This window comes from Chaetura pelagica, unplaced genomic scaffold (genome assembly GCF_000747805.2).
Source record: "Chaetura pelagica isolate M959 unplaced genomic scaffold, ChaPel_1.0 scaffold24, whole genome shotgun sequence".
Classification (NCBI taxonomy): Eukaryota; Metazoa; Chordata; class Aves; order Apodiformes; family Apodidae; genus Chaetura; species Chaetura pelagica.
Window position 1 is genome coordinate 3,434,356 of NW_009953077.1, and position 25,275 is coordinate 3,459,630.

Consider the following 25,275-nt stretch of genomic DNA (forward strand, 5'->3'; position numbering starts at 1 on the left):
TCCCATGATGCTTCAAACACTGTGCTGGTGGTTCCTGAGCATGAGATGAGGCTCAAAGCTCTGTGTGTTTCTCTCTGTATGTGAATAATTAGTACAAATGTATTCTGAAAAAAACTGTTTTATCTTAATTTTAAGAAAATCTCTAAACCAGAAGATTTGAGCATATAATAACTTTGATTCTCTATTTTGCATTACTAAGATGGTAATGAATTAATAGCGATATTTATGCTGCATTTTTCCATTTCCCTGGATTTAGGCAGTTGTTTATGGTGGTTTTTTAAGAAGCTTTTTTCTGTTAAAAGATTGTGTGAGATGAAATTTAGTAGCTCAAAATTATATGAAATTCTATGATCCAACATGCTGTCAAATAAGTATCTTTGTGCTGATGGAGGCTTAGGTGGAAGGGGCTTGAGTGTGACACTGTTTTCCTCCTTCAGGACACCTATGCTTTCTCTTGCTCCCTTTAGTGGCTCTCTCTAATGACACCTTTCTGAGGTCCATCCATTCTCATACTTTGGTTGAAAGTGTGGGATGGAGGGTGGTGCTGTAGGGTAGGCCCTGTGGTCCTTTCTGGGGTTTCCTCAGGTCATATGGATCACGGGTTGCATGGCTCTTAGGTTTTCAAGCTCATTTATAACAAAACAGCAGTTAACTGTGCTAAAATTCCTCTCCAAACAACTCACCTTTTCTTCTCTAAAGTGCATTTCACTGAAAGCTCTGGAGAGCTGTGCTATTCTTGAGCAGGCTCCATTTCAGCCTGACACCAGCCTGGCAGCTGGGCTGTAAATATTTTATATGGGTGCCCCCCTCCTCCTCTGCCTTTGCACCCAGAGGCAGCAGGTTTGTTGTCAAAGGGGAGGAGAAAGGAGACTGAAAGTTTAAAGGCTGGCTGTTCTAGGTTTGTGGGGTTTTTTTGGGGGGTGGATTGCTTTTTTTTTGTTCCTTTACATGGGGGAAGGGGAAGATGAGAGGGAAATCCCAGGAAAATACCAAGCTTGGCTGTCTCCTGTTTGTCAGCAACTGGTGCCTGTGAGCCAAGAGAAAATGAGGTGGGAAAACAACTTCTGACTGACTTCAGACCTGACAGGAGGCTAATATATGAAAATCACACTTATGTCAGACGAGGGTTTGACCAGTTAGATGTTGGTTCATGTTGGAGCTGCTGAGCCAGGCTACTGGAGGGTGGGCTTATCATCCTCCTTTTCCAATGCCTTTCTAAAAGATGCTCAGTTGGATATTAATAAAAATAGGGCACCAGTAGGAGCATTTCGATGCTCTTTCCTGCTTGCTTAGTAGTACCTTTGGAAGCTCTAGACCTTGCTATAATATGAGCAACAAGAAGCTTTTAGTTGTAAAGTGGAGCTCCTTGCTGAATAGCAATGCAGCTGGCTTTTTTTCCTTACATTTTATGGTACTGGTGTAATGTCAGAGGCAGAGCTGAGGCTGAGGAAAGCTTTTATCCTAGCACTGCCTGGAACTTCTTATGAAATCAAATATCTTGCCTGCTCTCAGCAGATTCAGAAGGAAGTTCTGGGTTGGATGTGTTGCTGCCCTCTCACACCTGCAAAAAAGTTTTAAAGGAAAGTGGAAAAACAAGCGAACGTGACTGAGGGTTTCCCCACCTCATGCCCACGCTTGGCGTGCCACAGCTGCCCCGCGCTCCGCTGTTGTGCCTGTTGTGGGATGCTCTGCTTCACACACCTGGGTCATCATCTTTATGAGATCCCCATTGCAGAAGGGGAATGCTTCAAAGACAGGCAGCAGAGAGACCCAGCGAGGCTCTGCTCATCGGGGAGGTCCCAGGGAGCTGCCCCGGGCTGGCGGGGTTTGGCTTGAATTGCCTCAGCGCGGGGAGCGGGCAGGATGGCGAAGAAATTAGGTAATTTTCAAGCAGCCAAACAAGCGACTGTTACAGTAATTAATTGACTAATTCACCATACAAACAAGGGCCCTTTAAACTAAGGAAGAGCCCGTCACATGACACGGATCTGTTTTCAGTCAGAAAAACACTTCAAACATTAGGCCATTGAGGGGGACGTTTTTCTGCTGGCCTTTCCAGGAGGGAGGCCTTGTCTGCGATTGCCATTAGCCTCGGGGGTGCACGGTGCTGCCAGGCTGGCTGGAGCAGGTCACCTCGTTTGGGTGGCATTACAGCACCAAGTGCCTGTTTCGTGTGTGTGTTGCTGGCTCTGTAGGGCTGCCCCTTGCAGGATTTCCAGAACTTGGCTTGGTGTAGAGAGGAGGCCCGAGGCTGCCATGGCTCCTTGCTGGGCCATCACACCCTGGCCTGGAGCTTGGGGCTGGGGCTGCTCCTTGGGGAGGGAGTTAAATCCGTTGTCCTGAGGCAGTGGGACCTGGCTGCCTCATGGTGATGGGTGCAGCCTCCTAATTACAGGCTTGGATCCCTGATCATCTGTGGAGGCTCAGGCTGACAGAGGCCTGTGGCACAGTGCCTTCCTTGGTGGTGCTTGGCTTTGCTTAAAGGAGTGGGTAGAAGGGGGGGAAAAAAGCCTTACTTTAATAAAGAGGGATATTGTGGGACCAGTTATGGTGGCTGTCATTTATTAAACTATTGGGAGGGAAAGGTGAGACTGTCAGAGAGACTTGGACAAACCCCTTGAGACAGGGGCCTCTGCCAGAATGCCAGTGTTCCCAGATTGTTGGGGGGATGGGTAAGGAAGTGCCATGCCTGTCCCCTGCTCTCTCACACTGCTTGCTACAACAACTAATTTTTGTTTGTTGCAGGCAATTGAACAACAACGAGCTGACTGCCATTCCCTCCCTGGGACCTGCTGCTTCCAGTGTCCGCTTCCTCTACCTGTAAGTTGCTGCCACCTTTTTCTGCTTTTGACTTTGAGCTGTTTGTAGTGTAGGTTTAGTAGCTACTGACAGAGTTTCATGTGTGGCACACCCATTTCTGCTGACTCTGCAGATCTCTCTATCAGACTTGTTTGCACCTTAGTTAACAAGCACCTTCTGGAGTAATATGGTTTGTGTGAGGTTTGGCTCAATTAGTGTTGTGCTTATGGTCAGTGATAACATGTCAACAAACTTCACAGGTTAGCTGTATATTGAGAAAACTATTTTTTCTCATCTGCCTTTGGATTTCATTCATTATATCGTACTTGTGCTATTAAGAGTATGCAATCTTACCTTTTATATTATTTGGTTTTTTCCCTTGGCCCTTTTCTGATGATTTCTGTTAAAGCCAGAGACTATTCACATCTTAGTCTTTCAGACACATTTTTATGGTCTCTTTCAAATTCTTTTTTTCTCTTGTTCTTTTGAGAGGGTGATTGGTGATTGTAATGCTAGATCTGCAGAAGCTTTGAAGTTCCTAACTTTAGTAGTTTAAGTGCCTGCAGAAGTGTTAGACACCTGAGTCTCTGTGTATCTTACCACAGAGGGTCTCAGGTTGGGAATGCTGCTGAAGGGAGTAAAGACATAATATCAAACTTCTTATACCTTATGAGTGTGGATTTCTAAAATTATTTTTGCATGTGTCTGCTTGTAATGCACACCGAGAAGGAATTTTGCTGAGGTATGTGTGATAGATCCCAAGTTCCTGGGAAGGGGAGGTGGTTACAGCTAATGTGGGCTCCAGCAATGTGCTTGTGCAGTTTAAGCAATGGCTTCCAGTGTGCATGGCAATGCAGCCTGTGTCTGCAGGCAGGTGTTCCTATTTACCAGGGATTTACTTCTCCTTGTAGTGGAAAGTACCCATGTCCATACCACCAGGTGGTTGGCCTCTCGGGCTTATGGGGCTCCAACTTCAAGACAATCTGACTAAAAGTACATTCCTGTTATTTAAATCAAGGACATAATAGAGTGAAATGAACTGGCACTGTTCCTGCTCTTCCATTAGGCAGTGTTAACATATGCAAAGCGGACGAACTCCCTCACTGTCTTAATTCAATTTAGGGATCTAGCTTCAAATTGGTGTCCATATCTCACTCCTGGTGTGAAGTGAGTTTAGTTTGAGATGTAGAGCCTTTGATTGCATTCATGGGGGTACCATGTTCCTGCAGAGCTCAAGAGCCAAAGTGTACCTCTTATCATTAGTGCTGGATCTAGCAAGTGTCTTTGTTAAATGCCTAAGTAACCACTTCACCTCCTGCATGGGAGGGGATGTTTTGTGTCTCAGCAGTTATCAAACCTTTTAAGTGTCTCTTTCAGTTGGTGTGAAACCATCTTGTTTGATTTCTGCCTCTTGCTGCAGCCTCTCCCTGCTTGTGTGACCACATATGAAAGGCTGGGTGTGTGACCTGGGGGCTGGTGGCTGCAGAGCAGGGCAGCAACTCCCTCCAAGCAGGGTCCCTTGTTTAAGACATGATCCCTTGACATGAGAGACCATCTGCCTGCCATTTGAACTGAGCTTACCAGGCTGCTGCACAACCCAGTGTGTTATGCATTGGGATTCAAAAAGCTCCAGAAATCTCATGTATGGATGGAAAGCTTGCATACAATTTACCATCCAGGATATAGTTTTAGGCCCCCCAAATCGGCTTTTGCTTCTCACGAAGTCTATAAAGGATCCAAGTTTCGCAAGCCCCTGTTATTTTTGCTATTAATTTAGCCTTTGGCAAAGGACCAAATTGCTAGAGCTTTGGGTTTTTTTTTAATTCCTGAAATGAAATCAGCGGTTTGGGAAGGAGGAATAATGACTGGTGGAAGGCAGTAGAGTTACAGCTCCTCTGAAATTTCAGAGTGGTGCAGAAGGAAGGGTAAGGTACAAAGCCAAATGATAAAAGGATGGTATTCTAAACAGACCTGCTTAGTATCACTTTCCAGAAATCTGTATTGCTTTCCTCAGCTGCTACACATAAATAACTCTGATAGTGGGATCTGTAATGCTGCTGTCATACCTCTGCAAGAAGGACCTCTTTGTTTATCTTGTTTCAGAGAATGCCACTTTTTCCCCCTGTTGCATTTCCTTTTAATTTTTATAAGAGGTAAAAATCTGAAAGATGTTCTGAGGTACCTGCTTTAATCGATGTTGCTGACTAACTCACATTGGAATGATTTGCTGAGGAAGTGAAGCTTTCTCCATCCTTGGAAGTCTTTAAATCAATTGGATGGCTTCCTAAAAGATGGCCCTTTAGTTCAACTGTAGGTTAATGGGCTTGATATGCAAATTGTTGGGTAAAGTTATTTGGCCTTGTGTGATGTAAGGATTGTATGGTTATACTGGTTTCTTCTGGCCCTGCAAATCTGTGAAGTAGTAACTGGGGAGGCTGCCAAACCAAACCCATGGTGAAGATTCATGATGAAGACTGTGTATTGAGAAACTGGTTTATGTTTAAGTATATAGTGTTACAGTGTATTCTTACTGCTACAGAAAAATAAATACATTTCCTTTTTTTACCACTGTTTAGAAATGTGTGAAGTGTGTTTACCTCACAAACCTCTGAAGTAGGTTTTGTATATTGCATGTGGTTAAGTATTTCCAAAGGGCTGTGAACATATTATAAAAACAAGGGTTGTATATTTGTCACTCAAAACAGCCCTTTTGAATGATTTACTTTATCTCCTACTCTTCCTAAACTGGAAATTATTTTTTCTCCTTTTGGTGCTGGGAGAAAGAATCTGCCATGCCTGATCACTTTGCATTCCCTGTTTTTCAGTTTCCCACACCTGTCTCCATCATCCAAAACTTGCTTGACCCCACATGTGTGAGAACGGTGGGTCAGTTATGCATATGTGTAAGCATGTGGGAATCTGTTGGAGAGAGAACTCTCAAGGCTTTCTTGCAAATCTTTGGATGCTTCAGGCTGCAGATGGATGCAGGCATAACATACGTATCAAACATGCTATGCACTAATATACTGCCATAAAGCTGAGTTCAGTTTAATTACTCCTTGAAGAGTCAGTTTGTTTGCCTTACAGGTTGAAAATACTGCCAAAGTTGTCCATCTCAACAAGAGCAAACATAAGGGACTTGATAAGGATTTTAATAGAACAGAAGGGAAAAATAATCTGTATGGATTACCAAATAAAGACAGACATTAAATGCAAACATCTGCTAATGCAAACAAAAGCCAGGAAATTCAGCTGGGAGGGGGAGAGACTGAATCTGGATTAATTCTGAAATTATATTGGAGTATTTGAGGGGAGAATCTTGCCTGAAATTCCCACAGCATTAGTAATTTAGCTACAGTTCCTAGACTTGGACATTTGGGAGTTGATGGCAGGATGTTTTCACTGACATGCTCTTGGCTGAGGATTTCCCTTTCCAATGTTCTGCTGCAACTCAAGTGTGTTTGTTAACTCTGTAGGCTCTCAAAGACTGCTCCCTGATCCAGTGGGGAAGGGGAGGATGGAAGAAACCATTTATTTGCAGCAGAATTCAGTCTGCTTATGTGCAGCTTCTGCACTAACTTGCCTCTCTGAGCCTTGCTAGCTTGCCAGCTAAGAGGACCTAAACTGCAAGTCAGCTCTGCATTCATCTTACTACAGATTTCCCACTAACCTCTGTGCAGGTGCAAGCTCAGCCCTTACTGTGGGACCTGTCTGCCACTGCCTCATCTGCCTGTATCCTGGAGGGCTTTTGGGGGATTTCTGCATGGGATGATGGATGTGGATCCTTGTCTTCTGCCCTAGCTCTGAAACCTGCTTCAGTCAACATCTAGTGATGCAGGCATGCCAGCAACAGGCTGTTACACAGCTGTAGAGCTCAGCAGAGAGCCTGCTGACCAGACTCTGAAGCAGGTGTGAACAGAGCACACTCTGTGGCATGTCCTTAGTTCTCTAGGAATTAAGGAAGTTAACAGATTAAACACTTAAAAATAACTTTCATTTCTTTCACTGTAAGTCTTTTAAGCCCCCAACCATTTAGGAACAAAGGGGACAGTGACCCATGCCAGTCAGCTTTACATTAGCACTAGTCAAAGCTGTTTGAGGTGCTTTGGCCCCATGATCTTGCTCTGGATAAACACAGATAACAAGGAAGTCAGAATAGGGATTTTTGGAGCAAAAGAGTGTGAAATAGGATTAGCTGATTCACAGAGGATGCAATGACACTCTGCAGTGTATTTACTGAGGAAAGCAAAATCAATAGGACTAGTCTGCTGCCAAACTGGGCATAAAAGTCTCTTGAAGAAAATCAATCTTCTTTACAGACTCATTAATGTAAAGATCAATTCACATTAAAATGTAATTAAACAGAGGACTGACTAATAAGAGAAGAATAAGTGATCCACTGTGCCATGGGCAAAATATATCATGTAAAATTTGAAAACTAACTATATGGAGATTTTGAAACTAGGAGTAGTAGGGAACATAGTCTGCTTGAAAGGACTGGTGAGCTCTGATGCCAATTTGGGGCAGCATGGTCCTCATGAAAAGGAGAGTACTCTGGTATTCATTCCATCCAGATGTGAGGGGTAAGACATATACTGCAGTCAGTAATTTCTGTATCAGGAGTAATGTTTCCATTTGAATTGCATGGTTTCTTGGGGAGCTTATCCTCTAAGTAGTGGGAATTTCATAATTCTGGTTAAATTACTCACATTGTTAGTGACCCTTGTTTCTTGTCTGACCTTCACTTTAATTTGTATTGTATCTTACTAACCTTTGTACAGAATTAGAGTTGACTGGCCTTAGAGATCCCTGACATGGCAGAATCAGAATTATGCTATTGATGTGTTCTTAGTGAAGCCTTGGGAAAACAATTGTTATTTCAGTGCTGTTTGCACTGCTTCACTAGTGTTGTCAAATGGGGTTTGCAGAGCCTCCTTCTAAAGACTCGTGGTCCATTAGATTCTTTGAGCTGCTGTTTTGCTTTTACCCAAGACAAACATGTCTTGCAATGTTAGCTGATGAATCAATGCTAGCAGTCACTGTACTCTGCTGATCCAAGTGTGATCTAGCAAATACACCTTTGTTTCCACAAGCCTTTCCCAGGGGATGAGGTGATGTTGAGATGTGATTCCAGTTTCATCCTTTCTTTTCAAGTGAAGATGGTGAAGACTCAGCTGAGAATCAGAACTGCAGGTTCATGGCAGCTTCTCTGGGTGACCTCTGCTAGAGAAAAGAGCTTGAAACTGCTGCATTTCTGCTGTTTATAGAGCACACTCAAGCCTGAGTTGGTCTTTACATGAGGTGTGAGCTCACTTCACATTCCTGACTGGGCTAGAACATAAACCTCTGCGTAGGTGGTGGCTTAAATGAAGAATTGAGGTTTAAACTAACATGATAGCATAGATATAGCCTTGGAGGCCATTTGTGGCCTGGGATCCTGCTGTGCTAATTGCTGTACAAACAAAACAACTGCCTTGACCCCCAAGAGATTTAGTCTGCAAGTCATCTTTGCTGGAGTTATAAAGGGATGATCTAACAATTAGAAATAAGGAGAATGCTCAGTTAATTCCATCTGGGTCACAGCAAGTGGTTTTGTACTCATAAGCACAAAGTACAGATGACTCAGATGCAGCCATGTGCAGGGTCCTGTTGAAGTCAGCAGGCTCTGCTTGTGTGCAGGATGTGTCTTGGGCAGCTCAGAAAACCCTGCTGCCTGCCATGCTCCATAATTGCTTCCACAAGGAAAACTTTCTCTGCCAAGTAAGGCAAAGTGTTGTATGCAGGTGTAGATCCCTCAGTGGGAGAAGATTCACCCCCAGCCCCAGCTTGCATCAGTTCTTCTGTAATACTGCAGGGACCAATTCTTCAGTTTACTCAGGCAATTCACCTCAGAAGCTGGAGAGAATGTTGCTTTGGAGTATTTTGTCTGTGCTACAGGCTATGCTACTAAGGTTCTGGTTTTGAATGTGAATATATCAATGTGGTGAGGTGAAAAAAAAGAATGCTGGCAGGCTGCTCAGTATGCAAACAACATAGAGGCATAAAATATTCTAAAATCCACCTCTCTTGTTTGTTTTGCTCAGAGTTCATAGTAAGGCTCTGGTGTGTAAAGTCTGCTAGTTTTTAAGGCCAAAGACTGCAAGAATCTTTCCCAGTGGAGGAAATTCTCATTAATCATGTGCTCCCAAGTTCTAGAAGAGACGCTGTTTTGACTTCTCATTTGGGCTGTTGTAACTGTTCTAATCATTTGCCTGTCCTCTTCAAGCTTTCACATATATTGTGAGTGCATAGAAATGGCAAATGATCTGAGGCTGTTCCAGGGGAGTGAGTAATCATTTCTTCTAGCAAAGCAACAGCAGGAAAGCACGTAGTCCTCAGACTCAACAAAAGAGCATCAGAAAGCAGTCTGGGCATGTGTAGAGCAGTGTGAAAATTGGCCAGAGGAAAGAGACAGTGAAAGTTGGTGGCAGCTCATGGAATACCAGTTATCCCTTATACTTTATGTATATACTAGTGAGGATAACTATTTTGTGTAGCCGTGGCAGCTGCTTCTGCTCTTGACATCTGAGTGCTGCTTAGTAGGCCATGCTAGGTAAGTGTTGGTTCTGGAAGAAGGAGAGGACACAAGTTATGGGATGGAACACAAGATTAAGACTTGGAATACTGGAACAGTATCTTGTGTGTTCTATGTATTTTTTTATACCCAAGACTAAGCAAGTTCCTGTGTGGGTAAGTGTGCTGCTTCTAAGCGGGTATGGCCCCAGGACAGCTGTGATTTGTGAATGTAAAGTATCTTCTGTTGTGTTGTCCAAGGGCAGGTGTGTGTCATGAACAATGCACAAGATGATTTCCAAGTTCTCTCCCTCTGCAGACAGAGCCTAGATTAGTTGTTAGGGTCATTTGTGACCATGATCTTTTGTTAAGGTCATTATGAAAAATAGCCTCATATTTGAGCCTTAGAATAGCCTAAACTTACTATTAATATCTGTAGTAGATTGACTGTCTCATTTAATGGCATATGGCAAATAAAGCACATGTCTACAAAAGCAATTCCTTTGTTAGTCCTCACAGACTGAGCAGATTTCAAACATAAATAACTTGGTGAGTTGCAAGGTTTTTTTAGGATATTGGAGTTTCCTGCCTGAAAACTGCTAGTAACGGCAATTTAGTTTGCTCAGGGGTGAGTAAAAGCAGAGTTGCAGCTGCAATAAAAGCAAGTTAAATTATTTCTGGGTAGAATTATCAATTTTTCTCTCTGAAAGTTCTGCTGATTCAGTCTGGTAACAAAATAGCACAGACTTGAGAACTATCAGTATGTGTTCCTGTTTCTGTGCTTTCCTCTTTACTGAGATTGCCCAGTTAGTCCTCATTATGAGTCTTTAGCTTATTCTAGTTGTTAGACCAGCAGTGCTTGCTCAGATCATCATTTTTCCAGCCTACCATTCCCTTTCCAGCACCAGCTGCAAATAGATGCTTGGGGAGGAGTAAGTGCAGGGGTGGGGCTAGATTGTGATGATTTTTTTTCCAAGTATGGTGCCATACAGCACTTTGAAAATCTCTCCATTTTGCTTACCTTCAAGTGTCCCAGAAGTCTTGAGAGCAGGCACTGTCTTTTAGTTCCTCTGCATGTAACAAGGCTAAAGCTGTTTTAGGAAAGATGTTTAAAAAATGAATCCTGTGAATCCTGCCTGGGGTTCAAAGCCCAGTGAGTAAAACATAAGTTTTGCCATTTATCTTCTGCTCCATATAATGCTTAGTACTTCCATCAGTGCATCACTAGCACCATTCGAAATAGCATGGAGTTCAGGGTAAATAAACCCTAGTAGGAATAATGTTCCCTGAAGTTCCCTGCCATGTCTAGGTTGGAAAATATTAGCAAAAAATATAGAAAGCTTATTTCTAATTCAATAAGAGCTTCCTATGTGCTGGAGTTTCAATTATTTTTAACCCCTGATCATTTCCCTAAGTAACTGCAGAGACAGAGATCACATAAAAAGTTAGAATTTTACTCTTGCAAAACCAGCCCCGCTGGGGATATGCAGGGTGGAAAATCTGATTTCTGGTTAAGGTAAGCGAGAAAGTGATCAGTCATACCTTTAGATGAAGTGATCACTTAAGAGGTCACTCTCCTTTCCAAGTGTCTGCATAACTCTTGCTTGTTAACAGGAATTCCACGTAAATATTGATTGGGAATAAGTGGTTGGGTGAGTACATGTTCTGCCTGTCAAACCATTTAATGTTCAATTGCACATCAGGGAAAATAGCAAAGGCAGCTGAAAAGTGTAACAGAAACAGAGGTGTATGAGTGCAAAGACAGCTATTCTAGTGGTCAGATCTGAGCACAGAAAAATAAGTTGGGCAGAGGGGAAGAATTAAGAGTTGACGGCAAAAGAAAGAATCTATAAATGACTTGTTGTTTTTAGACTTGAAATACCTTCTCCAGTCCAATCCATGTATGTGCTGTGTGGAAGCAGTTGCTGAATGGAGGGGTGACTAGCATTCACAACCAGGGAAAGGAATTGGAGTTTATGGAATTCTTCAGGTGCCCTGGAAAAGGAATACCTTTTTGGTGGTCTTATGTTCTTGAGACAGCTATCATCTTTTTAAAAATAAGCAGTGCTGAAGAAGTAAATATTCTCACTAAAGAACTCTGAAGAACTTACTGGTGAAGTGGTGGTAGATGCTTGCCACTGATTTCATGAGTTCTGCTCTAGGGAAGCCTGAACAGATAATGTTTTACACTAGCCTGGTTTAGCACAATAGCAGTTCTATTCCTGAGCTCAAATTTTCTGTTTCCTGGATCTTTTGACACCTTGTTCTGCAGTTTCTTGAAACCATCCTTCGTACTTGATATGCTGTATTAATAACAGGGGGCCTAGACTTGTTGAGAAGAGATGTGTTCTTTGAGCATTGCTTTTCCACACCAGAGCTATTCCTTCTTGCAGGCTGAACAGTCTCATGGAGCAGTGCTGACAGTGAAGTCTGCCCAGAGGCTATCCCTGTTCTGGTGACCTTGCTGACAAGACAGATAAGCCCTTTCAACAGAGCACAAGTGTGTGTCATGTTGGAACAGACTAACCAGCCAGCCTATCTACATCTCTGAAGTGTTAACAGGAGTTTGACTGGCCAGTCAAAAATATTTCTCCAACTGCTGCTTTCTTCAAGGGGCAAATATTTTAGCAACTTCTTCTGCAAGTTCCATGAGTCTTTATAGTTTGCTCTGGAGAGTAAACATACTCATGTGTTGTCCTTTATTTACCTGCCTTAGCATCAGTGTAGTTAAATCCACCTGATTTAATTGTGCTTCTGTCAAAGGTGGGAAAAATCCCTGTGTTACATCATGGCTTCCAGGCCCAAACAGTGCATGCTATCAAGAAGTCTGCTTGTAATTACAGTTTGGATTAATGTCCCAGCATCATGGGCAGAGTAATTACATTTGGTTTGCACTTTAATTGCTTTTTGGCTTGTGTATTTTCCCCTCCTCACTCCTGTGGAGAGACAAAAGCAAAACAAAGCCACCCACAAAACACATGCACTCACTAGGCTGTGGTGGATCTTCTTTACTTTGATCATTTATTACACAAAGAGAAAATAAAATCAGCATCAGGATTTAAGGATAAAAGTGCCTACATGCCTTGTGATCCTGGACCCTATTGGCTTTCAAATAGAAATACTGCCCTTGTTGATTAGAAGCACAAAACTTGCCTGCAATGAAAATGAAAACAGGCTGCTGTCTCTGTTTGGGAGTGGGACAGGGTAGCTGCTCAAGCCTCTGCTCTGGGCTGCTTAAATTGACATCTGGGCTGGATCTGGTTCTTAGTGTCTGTTCCTTCTTATCACAAACCTGACTCATCTTTGAGGCCAGTGGTAAGGATGGGGGGCTGAGGCAGCAGCCCTGACATGGAGCTTCTCCTTGTGCTGGGGGCTGTGCAAGTGTGGGGCTGTGGAGAGCAGGAACTCATCAGAGCACCAAACCAGTGGAGTAAAGCTGGGCTCTTTGGTTTTAAGGACTGACTTATGTATTTAATTTGTGATAGAAAATTGAGTTTGGCTGGCATGTTTCATCAGCAGAAGAAAACCCTTGAAGTATAAGTGGAAGAGGAAAAGCCAATGGTGGAGCAAGAGACCAGCAGACCAAAGACATAAGATGCCGAACATAGAAACACTGACCTGACTGTCATCTGCCAGCAACTGAGTGACCCCTTTCACATATTGATGCAGCCCTTCCTTCAAAGAGGAACCCCACAACCTTATTCAGACAGCCCTGTGGTTTCCTGCATTCTTGTATGAAAACTGCCACTTACATGACTGTCTTCCTTCTATTCCCAGAGTACAGTTCTCCTCCTTCTTACAGTTCAGCACTCAGCAGGGCCTCTCCTTTCCTGTGCAGCCTTTCTCAGTGCTTGCTCCACATGGAAAGTAGGGAATGTGAGAAGATGGAGGGGTGACTAGCAGTGATTTGGACTAAGTTGGAAGAGAAAGGGCTAAAAGATGAGCACAGCTATGAGTGAGTGTTGGCAAATGGGCTGTTTTAAAACCAGCATTGATTATGCTTAATGACTTAGAGGTGGTCTCCTTCCATGCCATCCCAAAACATTTTTATCCAACACAACATTTGCTGTATTTCATGCCATCCCAAACCAAATGTACATTTTTATCCAACACAACATTTGCTGTATTTGGGTTTGTAGTTGAGGGAGATAATCACCTTTCCTGACCTGCTGAAATATTTTGAGGCAGAGCTGCACATGGGGAATAAAGGTTGTGCTCTGGTCTTGAGTTCACAAAAGTTCAGGAAGGCTCCTTCCTTACTGAGAAGCTGTATCAGACAATAAAGAATTCTTTGCATAGCCTTTTTTAATGAATCTGCCCTTTCTGAATGTGTAATTTAAAAAGCCTTTGTGGAGGCATGAAACATTCAATGTAACCAGAAAGGAGCAGAAACTCTAGTCCTCTTGGAACCACCCTGTTGCTGGTGGGAGGGACTCTGCTCATAACAGATTGTCTTGTCTTCAGGAATCTTAATTACTTTGATGTCATAACAGGTTGTGCAATATGCCAAGGAGATAACACAACCCCTGTTTTAAAAATTAGTAACTTGTAATCCTGCCTACCCCACACATTCTATTCTGCTAATGGGACTGAATGCTGAAGGCATTGCAAATATCCAAAGTCATATGGTGGCAAGTAAAAAAAAGTCTAGTGAGAGTAAATGCAGATGAAAGTGAGGAAGAGAGCTTTTAAAAATTACATCACTTACCTCAGTGGATCTAACACAAAACATAAGGTCATCTAATGAGCAAAAGTTTACATAAACATTGCTAGGGCAGAAATATCCTAAGAGAATATGTATCTTGCAGGATGTGCTGGTTTTGGTTATGTTAAAAGAAAAGCTTTGTGCAGTTCATACTGAACCCAGCAAAAACTCTTAATGAATGTCTATCAAATCTAGGCCCTTGGTTACATCCAGCTGCTCTGAAAGACAGCTTCTACAGTGTCCTTAATCTGTCTCTTATCCATGTGGCTGCCTCTTGAAAGAGTTATGTGAGTGTGCCTGGGAGGAGGATAACAACTGCCTGTGGTAAGGTACCCAGGGCCTGAGGATGCTCTGAGGCCATGCTTGGACTGCACCAGGGTTGATGGTTGCAGCCCATCCATGTGAGAGGCAGATAAGTGTGGTCCAGTGGACAGCCACAGGGTAGCCCTTAATGAATAATGAAAACATGGCCCTTGAGTCACACTGGTCTCACAAGAATAGTCCTGTTGACTGCAGTGAAACAGTTTGCTTGTAAGAATAAGGAGTTCATAACCCAGCCCTTAGCAGTGTCACTGACTTGACTTGCTGCTCTCAGGTCCAAAGGGGTGAATGAGCAAATCTCCTCTCCCAGATCGCTTTTTGACTTCAGATATACATGACCTGGAACAAAAATGTAGATGCAGTGGAAAAAAAAAAAAAAAGAAAGAAAAAATTAAAAATAACTTTTTCTGGAACCTGCTGTTTGTCCCAGCCTATGTATATCTGTGGGCAGTTTGCTTTGTGCTTGTCCATCCTAACCCACCAACACAAGGCAAGAACATAATCTGATGAATGAAAGCCCCCTGAAATATATCACTTTTGAAGCTGATTTACAGCAGATGGGGAAATGTCTTGAGACCTTCAGCCTGTTCTTGTTCTACACTTACATATGGCACTTTTTAATTAAAACAGCCTAAAATGATCACTGATTTTGTTTGCTGCATCTTGGAAAGGCTTTCTTCTGAAGGAGTAGCAGGGAGAGGGAAGATGCTTACATACAGACTTAGCTAGAGCATGTGAACTTTTAAGAAAAATAGAAGATACTTGTAATAATTAGAGAATCATTTTTGGTGCTTTTTTTTGTTTGGTGGGGTTTTTTTGTATTTTTTTTTTTTAATGGGGGGTGGTGGTTTTTTTTGTGGCTGACCCTAAAATGCGGTCACTGCTAAACCCTAAGTTGGCCTGCCACTGCTCTGCTCTTGTGTATGCAGCCAGCACCTGAACAAACAGAGCTGTATCTGTGGCAGCCTGGGAATTCACTAGGATTCCTCAGGGAAGGAGTGATTCAGAGCATCTGAGAAAAGTGGGGGTTGATTCCATGCTTACTTGCATCCTGCCTGGGCAATAACCTATGCTGCCTTACATGTTACTCTGCAAGGACAGCAGGGCTGTTCCCATAAGCAAATCTAACGTGTTGGATAAAAATGTACATTTTTGTGATGGTACAAAATCTTGATAGTGCCAAGTGTCAGACAATTTTAGTGTGACTTTTCCAGAGCAGTTGGGGAGCATAATGACTTACTTGGGGAAGTTCAGCCTTTTAGGGAAGGTCTTGTGCCCAGGGATAGTGTGCCACAGATTGCCATGGTGTCATCTGCTTGCTCACGTTATTTTCTGCTGCAGAGATAACTACACCACTACAAAGTAGATCTTTCACAAGCTCCAGTACAGCAGAGGAATGTTTCCAAAATAAAAATATTTGGAAGTAAAAAACTTTTTATAAGTAACATGTAATTAAAATAATGCAAAAAATTGAGCACTGATAAACTTTATGAACTTGAGTCAAAGCTGATGACAATGAGAAAAAAAAATCTGAACAAAGCTGGTCACAATGACACTCTCCTTTTTCCCTTTTTCCTTATGTCGATAAGAAGTACTTCTTCTGGATATTCAGTTATTGGTTGTAGTAATGTAACTGGAACAAGCAGGGAGGTATAAGTTACTGCTGTTGTAAACACAAACATCTTCCATGTTATCAGTTCCCTTTCATCTTGTCAGGAAAATTCTCTGATTTTCTTAAAAACAAAATATCTGGTTTTTGTGTGTAGTGAGTGATGGGCTAAAATTAGATGGGAGATCATCTAGGGTGAGAGTGTAGGAACCCATGTCTTGAATCTTCTCTAGTGTTTCTTGGAGGATCAATATTAAATCTCCATCTCCTCTGAATTGAGGAGGTAGAGGAGGAGGAGGGCAGGTAATTCCAGGCATCAGTTAGTCACAGTGTATGTGATCCGTCTTCTGTTACAGGGCCTTTGATCCCTCTCTCTTTGCATGGTCTGTCTCTGACACCAAACCTTGCCTGTCCTTCAGTAGCAAACCCCGTAACTCTTTCTAGCTTTAGGATTTGGTTTCTTCAGTAGTTTCCCAGTATGGAAATACTAACCAAACCCTGAACTTTTAAATCTCTCTCTTTCTGGTCTTGTGATCTCCCTCATATGCTAATTTTTAAAGTGTGCTCACATATTAATAGAACCCTACCCGAGGTGCACAGCCTCTCTTTTGAAGCTTGATTTTATTTTTGATGCCTGTAACAGGTGTTGGTTTAATTGGTTTACTGTATTACTGCTTGCTTTTTTTTTTCCCGAGCCCAGCCAGCTCTGTAAACTGACACGACTTGAAGGCCAAGCATGTGACTTCTCCCTGCCTTTAGCCTCGCTTCACACCAAACATTTGTGCTGCAGACTCCCAGCAGCCAAGGCAGCCTTAATTCAAGTGTTGTCTAAACCAGGAGGTTTTTTGCTGATTGTATTTAAATCAGTCCAGCCAAAGCCCCTTGAACATTCCCATCTGAGGGGCTGCTTGCTTTGATTTTCCGCTGTCAGCTTTCTGAGGGGCAGCTGCTGAGGGGAAGTGACTGTGGCTCCAACAACAAAGGCGTGTGTTTGCACTGCTCTCTGCATCGATTTCACACAAGTAGTTTGAAGCCACAGTCTAAATTAAACTGATTAGAGTTCTCCAAAGGACAGCCTTGCTGCAAAGGGGAAGGTGAATTCTTCTCCTCTTAAGTCTAGTGGAAACTGTTTCACAGCCTGTTTATCAAATAAAGATTCACAAAGACGCTTCGAATGAGGAAACCCACCGGGATTAAAGTGTAACTTTACCTCTAAAACACAGGCTGAGATTCCTGGAAATGCTGCAAGCTTTTGACTTTGTGCCACCTGTTGTTTTCCTGCCACCCCCTTCGCCTCCCTCCCGACTTAGAGCAAACCCAAACATGCTTTGGCTTTGCTGAGACATTTTGCTTGTTTTTCTGTCTTGCAGCAGCCCAGAGGAGCACAGAGCACGCATTTGCTTCCTGACATGGTCCTCCCAGGCTTGGTTCAGCAAAGAGCTGGCTGAGCTTAATCTAAGTCTTCTGTAATCCTGAAGGACCTATTCAAGAGTGGTGCAAAGTGCAAGGGCTAAAATGCTGCAGTACCTCAGGGTGTTGACCTGGGGTGCAGGCAGGTAAAGCAGCAGTGGCTGGAAGCCACTGCCCTCAGCTCTCCTCTCCCCATCTGCAGCTGTCGCTGGTGCTGGCCTGAGGGTGAAGCAGTCATGTGTACGCAGCTCAGAGCATGAAAGTAATCCATTGCTGACTTGGAGTTACCTTTTTTTGGCACTCAGATGTTGCCATTCAAGATCTGCTGTAAATGGGGTGTCTCTGGGAAAGAGGTTGGATATGAACCGGGAATTTCAACTGTTTCAGCCAGATCCACCCATATTCGTGAGCAAACCCAAATGGACTTGGGAGAGGCTCCTTAGTTCCTATGATTTCTTTTTTCACTTGAACTCCTTTCAATTCAAATTCTTAGTTGTCAGTGAAGTGCTGCATTGTCCTAGCGCTGTATTACAATCCCATACAGATTTGTAAACCAGAGATAGAGAGGGGTTAAGAAACTTGCCCAAGGCAGATGAGTCAGTGCCAGAGCTGGGAATAGAAACTAAGAGACTTGGCTCCTGCTCCAGGCTCTAATTGCTCAATCTCACATTGAAGCTCTGTCATCGTATACTCTTGAGGTAAGCTTGGCTAAAGTGAGACAGGGAAAGCTGTTTCCAGGCTGTGATACCTGAGGAGTGGAGAGAGGAAAAGATACATGGAGGCAAATTGGTTGTGGAAGCACCGATAATTTGTACTTTAAAGCCTGGTTTTGGCAATTGGTACTAAAATCTGATCTGTCACCTTTGAAGCCAACCAAGTGTAAACTAAGGAGCTAGTTGGGAAAACTCCAACTCTTTTCCAGTCACTGTTAAAGAGGAGTGGTAAGGTCATAATGTCACTGGTCTTTTTACTGTAAAACACCCCTGCAGTGAGATCAGGAGCAAAGGCAGATGAGCTGAAAGGATCCAAGTAGTAACAGGAAGGGTTAAATCACATTTCAGCTCTTAGTGAAAAAATGAAAAATAAAATGTAATCTGGCTAGTAAAAGGTTTGGACTATGTTGTGTTCATATCACATGTTGTGTATAGGAAAAGTCAGTCGGATTGCTTTTGTTTGAAGTGCAGTGCTTTGAGAGGGTGCAGTGCTTTGCAGCAAACTGTCTGACATTCCCCAGCTGGGACTGGCCGGGAATAGTGTTTGGAGCTGAGAGTTACATTTGGAGTCAGCCCATGTTTGAAGGAGACAGAGAGAGGGAGAGAAAGGAGCCTGTTTTTTTTTTCTCTTGTGTGAAGTAATGCGTCCATCTAATCTGCCAGCTGTAGCACATGAAAAGCAAGAGGCACATGGACAGAAGGCACCTGGAAATTGTGAACATGGCTCAAACAAAATAGTTCTTTCCTGTCCTTTTTTTCCCTTCTTAAAGTCTGTCTTCTGGGACAGGCTGGGAGATCTGGCAGGCAGGCAGATTGGATATATGTTGAGCAACTAAAGCACAGAAATATTAATATTCCAGAAAAAAAATAACATTGGCTTCTGAAGAGCACTTCATGTCCAAACTCAATGTATGCTCCCAGTCCCTTGCAGACTTAGCTGCCCTGTGCAGGGATTGTCAGGTAATTTATAGTTTCTCCACCTTCATTTGTACAAGCTTTCATTTCCTGTTAATTTACAGCCAGATCCATCACAGCCTGGATGAGATCAGAGTTGAACTCACAGCCTCTGTTTCAGGAGAGCTCCAGAAAACATGCTTGGGGTTTGCTTTCACTTATGCCTGTGTTGAAGTACTTTTCTGAATCCGGGTCACACATACATTTAATGGACTCTCTTCTTTTGAGAAGGAAAAAAGATTGAAATGTTTTAACTTGCTCATTCTGCTGATCAAGTTCATTGCAAAAGAATCTAATCCTTGGGGAACAGAAACCCCCTTGTCCGTGTTTTTAAATGATGGGGGTCACAAAATTCTGAGTGAATTTTCTTGTATTTTTAGTCTCACTACAGTGTAAGTTCACTGGGCCTCTGTTTCACTGTGTGCATGGATGTGAAAATGCAGTCTTTATTTGTACCTGTAAATGAATATTGGTCATTTGGATAGTAGCCATATCATTACCTTTTATAGTTTGTGTTTGTAGAGACCCGTATGCCTGTAACCCATGGAAGAACCAGTTTGGGAACATAAGTTATTACTTATTTTCTTAACACATTTTTGCATTGTAGTAGCAGCAGAACATTGCTATAGTAGTGTAAAATTTGTCCTTAATGTCTTGTGAGCCTCCACTGAATTAAGTAGCATTTAAACTCTTTTGTCAAAGAAGCATTTGTCAAAAGCAGCATTTTGGCAAGTGTTTCCCCAGTGCCAGTGAGGGTTATGTGCTGGCTGTTTAAAGGGTAAGTAAATTGTTCTGAGAATGCAGTTTTTACCCTCTTCCTTTTACAGATACTGGTAAATGTGGTAGTGAAACAATCTAGTTTTAATAACAGGGAGAGTAAAGTTGCAGATGAGGGAGCAGGACCTGCGGGAACAGGTCCTTTGCTGTGCGCTTATTGGTATTTTGAGGAGAAAGGTTTTATTTGAAAGGGGCTTGCCTGCACCCCTGGGAGAGCCTGAAATGGGGATGAAGCTGGAGAAGATGGGCTCCTAGACACCCATCAGCTTCAGTGCCTGGAAGGCTGCAGTCGGCTCATCCATCAGATTCTTGTTTCAAAGAGCTGACGCTTTGTCAGGAGATCTGGAACGTCCTGCTTTGCATTCAAGAGTGCTTTCACTGGCTGCTGTCTCCTCTTCTGGTTACTCAGTGGGTAGTTGGCCAGATTAAGGCACAGTACTTGTCTGAACCCTCTCTGCTATCTCTTATTATTCAGCAAGTTCTCAAGTGTCTGGTGAGCAGTGTCTCTGTTTGGAGTGCCTTACTCTCAGCCTTGCCAGTAATAGCAGTGACTGGTCTAAATTCACATCAGGCATGTGCTCTCCTTCTTGTGACTAATGTGCAGAGTATTATTTTTTAATTGGTTACTGTTCTCTCTACTGATTCAGGCCAGAAGGGAGTCAGAGGAAAGGACTGGGGGGATTTTAGTTCAACTGTTGAGCACACATGAGATCTAAAGGTATTTAACTGTTTGATGGCTGTGGAAATCCTGAGGACAGCTTGTAGTACCTTCTCTAAAGAAAAATCCTAGTTTTAATCCTTCAGGCTGGTGCTGGTAGGACAGCAAATGCAGGTTGTCATTATAGGGTCTGATCCTACAGTTGGTGCTTGGGCAGAGCACTGGTACTGCAGAGTTGTGCTAATTGCACAATGGGACAAAGGTAGCAAAAGATGAGGAAACGTTTGCAAGACTGTTTGCAAGCCCTCTTACAGCATTTCTGTTTGTTACAAATCATTGTAACATAGTTCAAAGCTCTCAGAGTTTTCAGAAGAATCCTGAGGAATTAAGGAAACGAAGTTTTAGAACTTTTGCTGAGATCATATGTACTCATTTGTTTCCTGCTCTGAAAATTCCATCCTCTCTGGAAAACATTGGCAGGTTGTTTAAACCTTTGATCAGCACTCCTTTCCTGCAGGATTAAAATCTAGAACCTCAGTCCTTACATGTAACAAATCCATTCTGGAAGTGTGGGCTTGTAGGAGACAAAGCCCAAATTACTGGAAGAAAAACTGATGAGTGGAGTCAATAGCTCTGTGGAAGGGAAAAGTCTTGCACCCTACCAGAAAGAGTCTGGAAGCTTGCAGATACCTGTGAGTGAGTCTTTCTAGCCATAGGAACAGTGTGGGGATTAGGGAGGATCTCTCCAGTGTGGGTTTCTCCCTGGACAGCTGTTGAAGACTGTAAGTCTGAGTGTGTGAAGTCAGGGGCCAACCTGTGGGCCTCCTGCAGCCTTGGATATTCTTCCTGTTTTTCTAAGAGAACTAAACTGTCTCCATTTCTCTTCCTGACTGTTTCAGGCATCACAACAGGATTCGTAGCATTGAAGCAAGTCAACTGAAGCCCTACGTTACCCTGGAAACCTTGGACCTGAGTTTCAATGACATCACGGAAATCCGAAACGGCTGCTTTCCACAGGGACTTCACATAAAGGAGCTGTGAGTTTTTCTTGTTGAGAACAGCCTTTGTTGAGTTACTGCAGCAAAGAAAAGGGCCTCAAACCTTTAAGAAAAAGGAGAGGAAATGAACAGATAAACTAAGAGGTTCTTTGTCAGGATTTTAAAATCAAAGGAAAATTAGAAGGTAGTATGCTGTCCCTGCTGTCAGGTTATTTTTTTGAGCTCCGTCTTTTTGTTTTCTGACCTATCTGTTAAGAGTGCAAATTATGAATTGTGTTGCATTGGAATGTTGGAACACAGAAAAGGTATCCTGCTGTCTTTCAGGTATGGGTGTCTTTAGAGCTGTAAACCTAGAAGTCAGAAGAAGTGTCTGTTTCTTTTCCCAGTGGGAAGTGTATCTGGTGTTTCCTAGATCCCATATGCATCTGGAAGAGGGAACGAGGAATGAGTATTCATCATTAAAACGGCTACTGAATGTTAAGAACAGAAATCTCTCATTGGAAGAAAACCAAGAGTTAAGCAGAGTAGTGCCATCCCAATAGAGAAGTTTACCTGTTCAGGAAAAGATAAAATAATCTGTATTTTAGGTACATTGGAAGAGGTACAGAGAGATAATCTGCATGCATTCAAGTTTGCACCAAAGTTTCTGCCCTTGGTTGTCAGAGGATATGAGAGATATGTGACTGATGGTTGCCTGTTACCCAGTAAAAACAATTTCTGTGGCTAAGATGCCTGTGTACAGAAGAGCCCTGGAGCAGATGTTGAGGAGAAAATGGGGGATGAACAGGGTCATTGAATGCACTTGGAATATTCTTTAGTTTCTGGCTTCCACTCCCCATAGCCTAGCAGAAGTAGCAGAGTATCAAGGAGCTCTTGGGAAGTCCACAGCACTTCTCCATGTTTGTCACATGGCTCTGGGCAAGGCACTGTGCACTTTGTGCCATCAGAAATCCAGCTGATTTGAAGTCATCTGTAATTTCACTGGTCTGTGTGAAGACCAAATGCTGATAAAAGGTGATTTCTGACAGAAATATTCATTTTCTTGCTGTGATTTATTGCAGCTACCTGGGGAGCAACAGAATCAGCACCCTGGAGCCTGGTGCTTTTGATAGTCTGTCACGGTCCCTGCTAACACTTCGTCTGAGTAAAAACAGGATCACTCAGCTTCCTGTCAAGGCGTTCAGGCTACCCAGGCTAACACAACTGTGAGTAAAAATGTGCACTTTAATTAAACTCAGCCACACTTTATGGAAACAAAATGTCCCCGAGGATATACACACCAAATGTCACCCTTCCTCACCTGCTATCTGTAAAACTTAGAGCAGACTATGCAGGAGTCCTCTGCCAGCACCTAGTAAAATATGCTGGGAGAGGGTCCCTTTTGTCTTTGTACCTGTTGGATTTTCAGGCCATTCTTTCAACCAGGTGGGAAGGGAGAGATGCTGTAGCAGACATCAGTGCCTTGTGCACTGGACAGCTTAAGACAAATCTGTTCCCTTTAAAACTCAGCCTACCATGTTAGGTTTTTCAAGACCACACAGGTGTCTTTATGTGGCAATAAAAGCAACTACGGAAGGTTGTTAAACTGTGCAATGATATTTGGGCAGGGAAAATAGCACTGTAGATGAGTTAACACACACGTTGTCCTGCCTGTGGTCTGTATGGCAGGAGCTGTTTGGGGACACAGACATCTGCAGCTATAAATATGCTTTATGTGTAAAATAGTGGCACTAATGGTTTACCTTTTCCCTTCTGCTCCTGTCGGAGAAATGAGCCTAGCCTGAGGCTCACTACAGTCTTCCCATCAAATTTGATAGGCAAAAGGTCAACCTCTGTTAACAAAAGCTGTCAGAACTCACACCTCTAAATGGAAACCTCTTGACTGAGGGACAAATCCTTAAGCCAAGATGCATCTAAGGAATGGGTCTGGTTTTGTGCTTGAGACACGTAGGATTCAAAGCTAGTTTGGGATTGAACAGTGTGACATGGTAGCACATGCATCTCTCAGTTGGAAGATACTGTCTGTTGACTGAGAACTCTTAATCCACTGTGTTTGTTTGCATCGTGTGCAAAACTGTAATAAAAAGGAGGGTCAACTCAATCTGTTTAGGGGCACAGTTTTTTCTGAAAGTTGGAGTAATTTTTAAGACAGTCTCACATCTGGTTGTTTAACCCTATACATAAACATTAACTAATGGCAAGTTACACGTACTTGATGTGTTGTAGAATTTGTGTACAGTTGTTTTTCTGGCAAAGCATAGTTCACTAATAGCCTAGGAAGTGTAGTAAGGCAAGAGTCTTTAGGCCTGCAAACTTTTAAATTGCTTACTTGACTTTAATTACACTAATTTGAGTGCAAGTTCAACATTGTTTTTTTTAGGCAGTTAAAAAGCAAATTTGAAAGTTTCTTCAGCTTCCTCATCTTTTCCAAAACAAGTTCAGATGTTGTCACCTCCACCATTTTCTTCAACACACTGAATTGGGAACTTCTGTGTACACCTTGGTTAGTCTTGTATGGGCAGAAAGGTACCCACTGAAAAATCTCTTTTAAAATCTCTATCTTCGGCTCTAGTGTGTTGTGTCAATGAAGTTTTCCACTGACTGTGGAACTGAGTTTTCACCTGGGATGTCTTTTTAGCAATCCATAAGACTGCTTGATATGGGTTTGTAAAGTGTGCTGTGATCTTGTTCATATTGCTATTCAGAAAAAAAGTATTCCTAAAATTCAGGAGTCCCTCCCCACCCAGGGGAAAAAAAAAGAGAAATTTAATGAACCAAGTTGGAGATTTTTGTACACACAAAATACTAAGACTGCCTTGTTACTGGAAACAACTTACTTCACTCTTTATTAGTTTCTTATAATAGGAAAAAATGTGAAATTTGTCAGGGGAACTGAAAGCTTTTCTTTCAAACTTAGTCATAAAATTTCCTCTTGGGCTCACAGTTCTTATGGCACCAGCTTGTTTCAGAGCACATTTTTACTGGGTGGTTCCAGGTCCTGTAAAAACAGTGGGTTGTAAGGGAAATAGTGCTGATGTTTTAACTATGTTGGTTCAACTGGTGTCTCTGAGAAAAGATGACATGTGAAAACTGATGAAAAGGATGAATGGCTTAAAAGAAATGCAGAGAGAGGAGGGATGAACGGGAATTGCTGCACTTTGTTATTTCTCTAAAGTGAAATTCGGTCCCTGGGTGAGTTTATTTAAGCCATCACACCCAGCTGAGTTCCCTGGCTAGCTCTGGGATCGAAAGTTTCCGGTGGGCTTCTGCTCTCTCCTGGGAACTGTTGACAGAGGAGGTGTTGGCATTGCTGTCCCCATTGTATGCTGCACAGATGATTTTGTGAGAAAGGCCTGGGATTTAATGAACTTGTATGGCCTTGGTGATTTTAGGGAGCTGAACCGGAATCGCATCCGCCTGATTGAAGGCCTGACATTCCAGGGGTTGGACAGCTTGGAAGTCCTGAAACTCCAGCGCAACAACATCAGCAAATTGACAGATGGGGCCTTCTGGGGTCTAGCCAAGATGCAAGTTCTGTAAGTTGGAGACATGAACTCTTTTCCCTTAAACAGTCTACACTTCACCTGCTATTATGTCTTTCTTTCCATTTTAGCAAGGAGTCCCATCAAAGACCTGTGAGCACCTGTGCCAGTCCTCTTGCTTCTTTCTGTGTCCTGCATGCACAGAGCTCTGCAGCTTCTGTTTAGTTGAGCCACTGATTATTAAAGCTCACTGATATACCAGGTGTTCAGTTAAAAAAAGTCCTGTTTTTCAAACTG

General features: G+C 42.8%; 1 protein-coding gene across 1 annotated transcript in view; it reads left to right on the forward strand.

Annotated features, from left to right (window-relative positions):
• LRIG1 (leucine-rich repeats and immunoglobulin-like domains 1) overlaps window positions 1–25,275 on the forward strand; it is a 195,501-nt gene that overhangs the window by 144,304 nt on the left and 25,922 nt on the right. Inside the window, 4 exon segments of the mRNA XM_009996944.1 lie at window positions 2,746–2,820; window positions 21,398–21,535; window positions 22,558–22,701; window positions 24,889–25,032. Coding sequence (XP_009995246.1) covers window positions 2,746–2,820; window positions 21,398–21,535; window positions 22,558–22,701; window positions 24,889–25,032 — 501 coding nt within the window.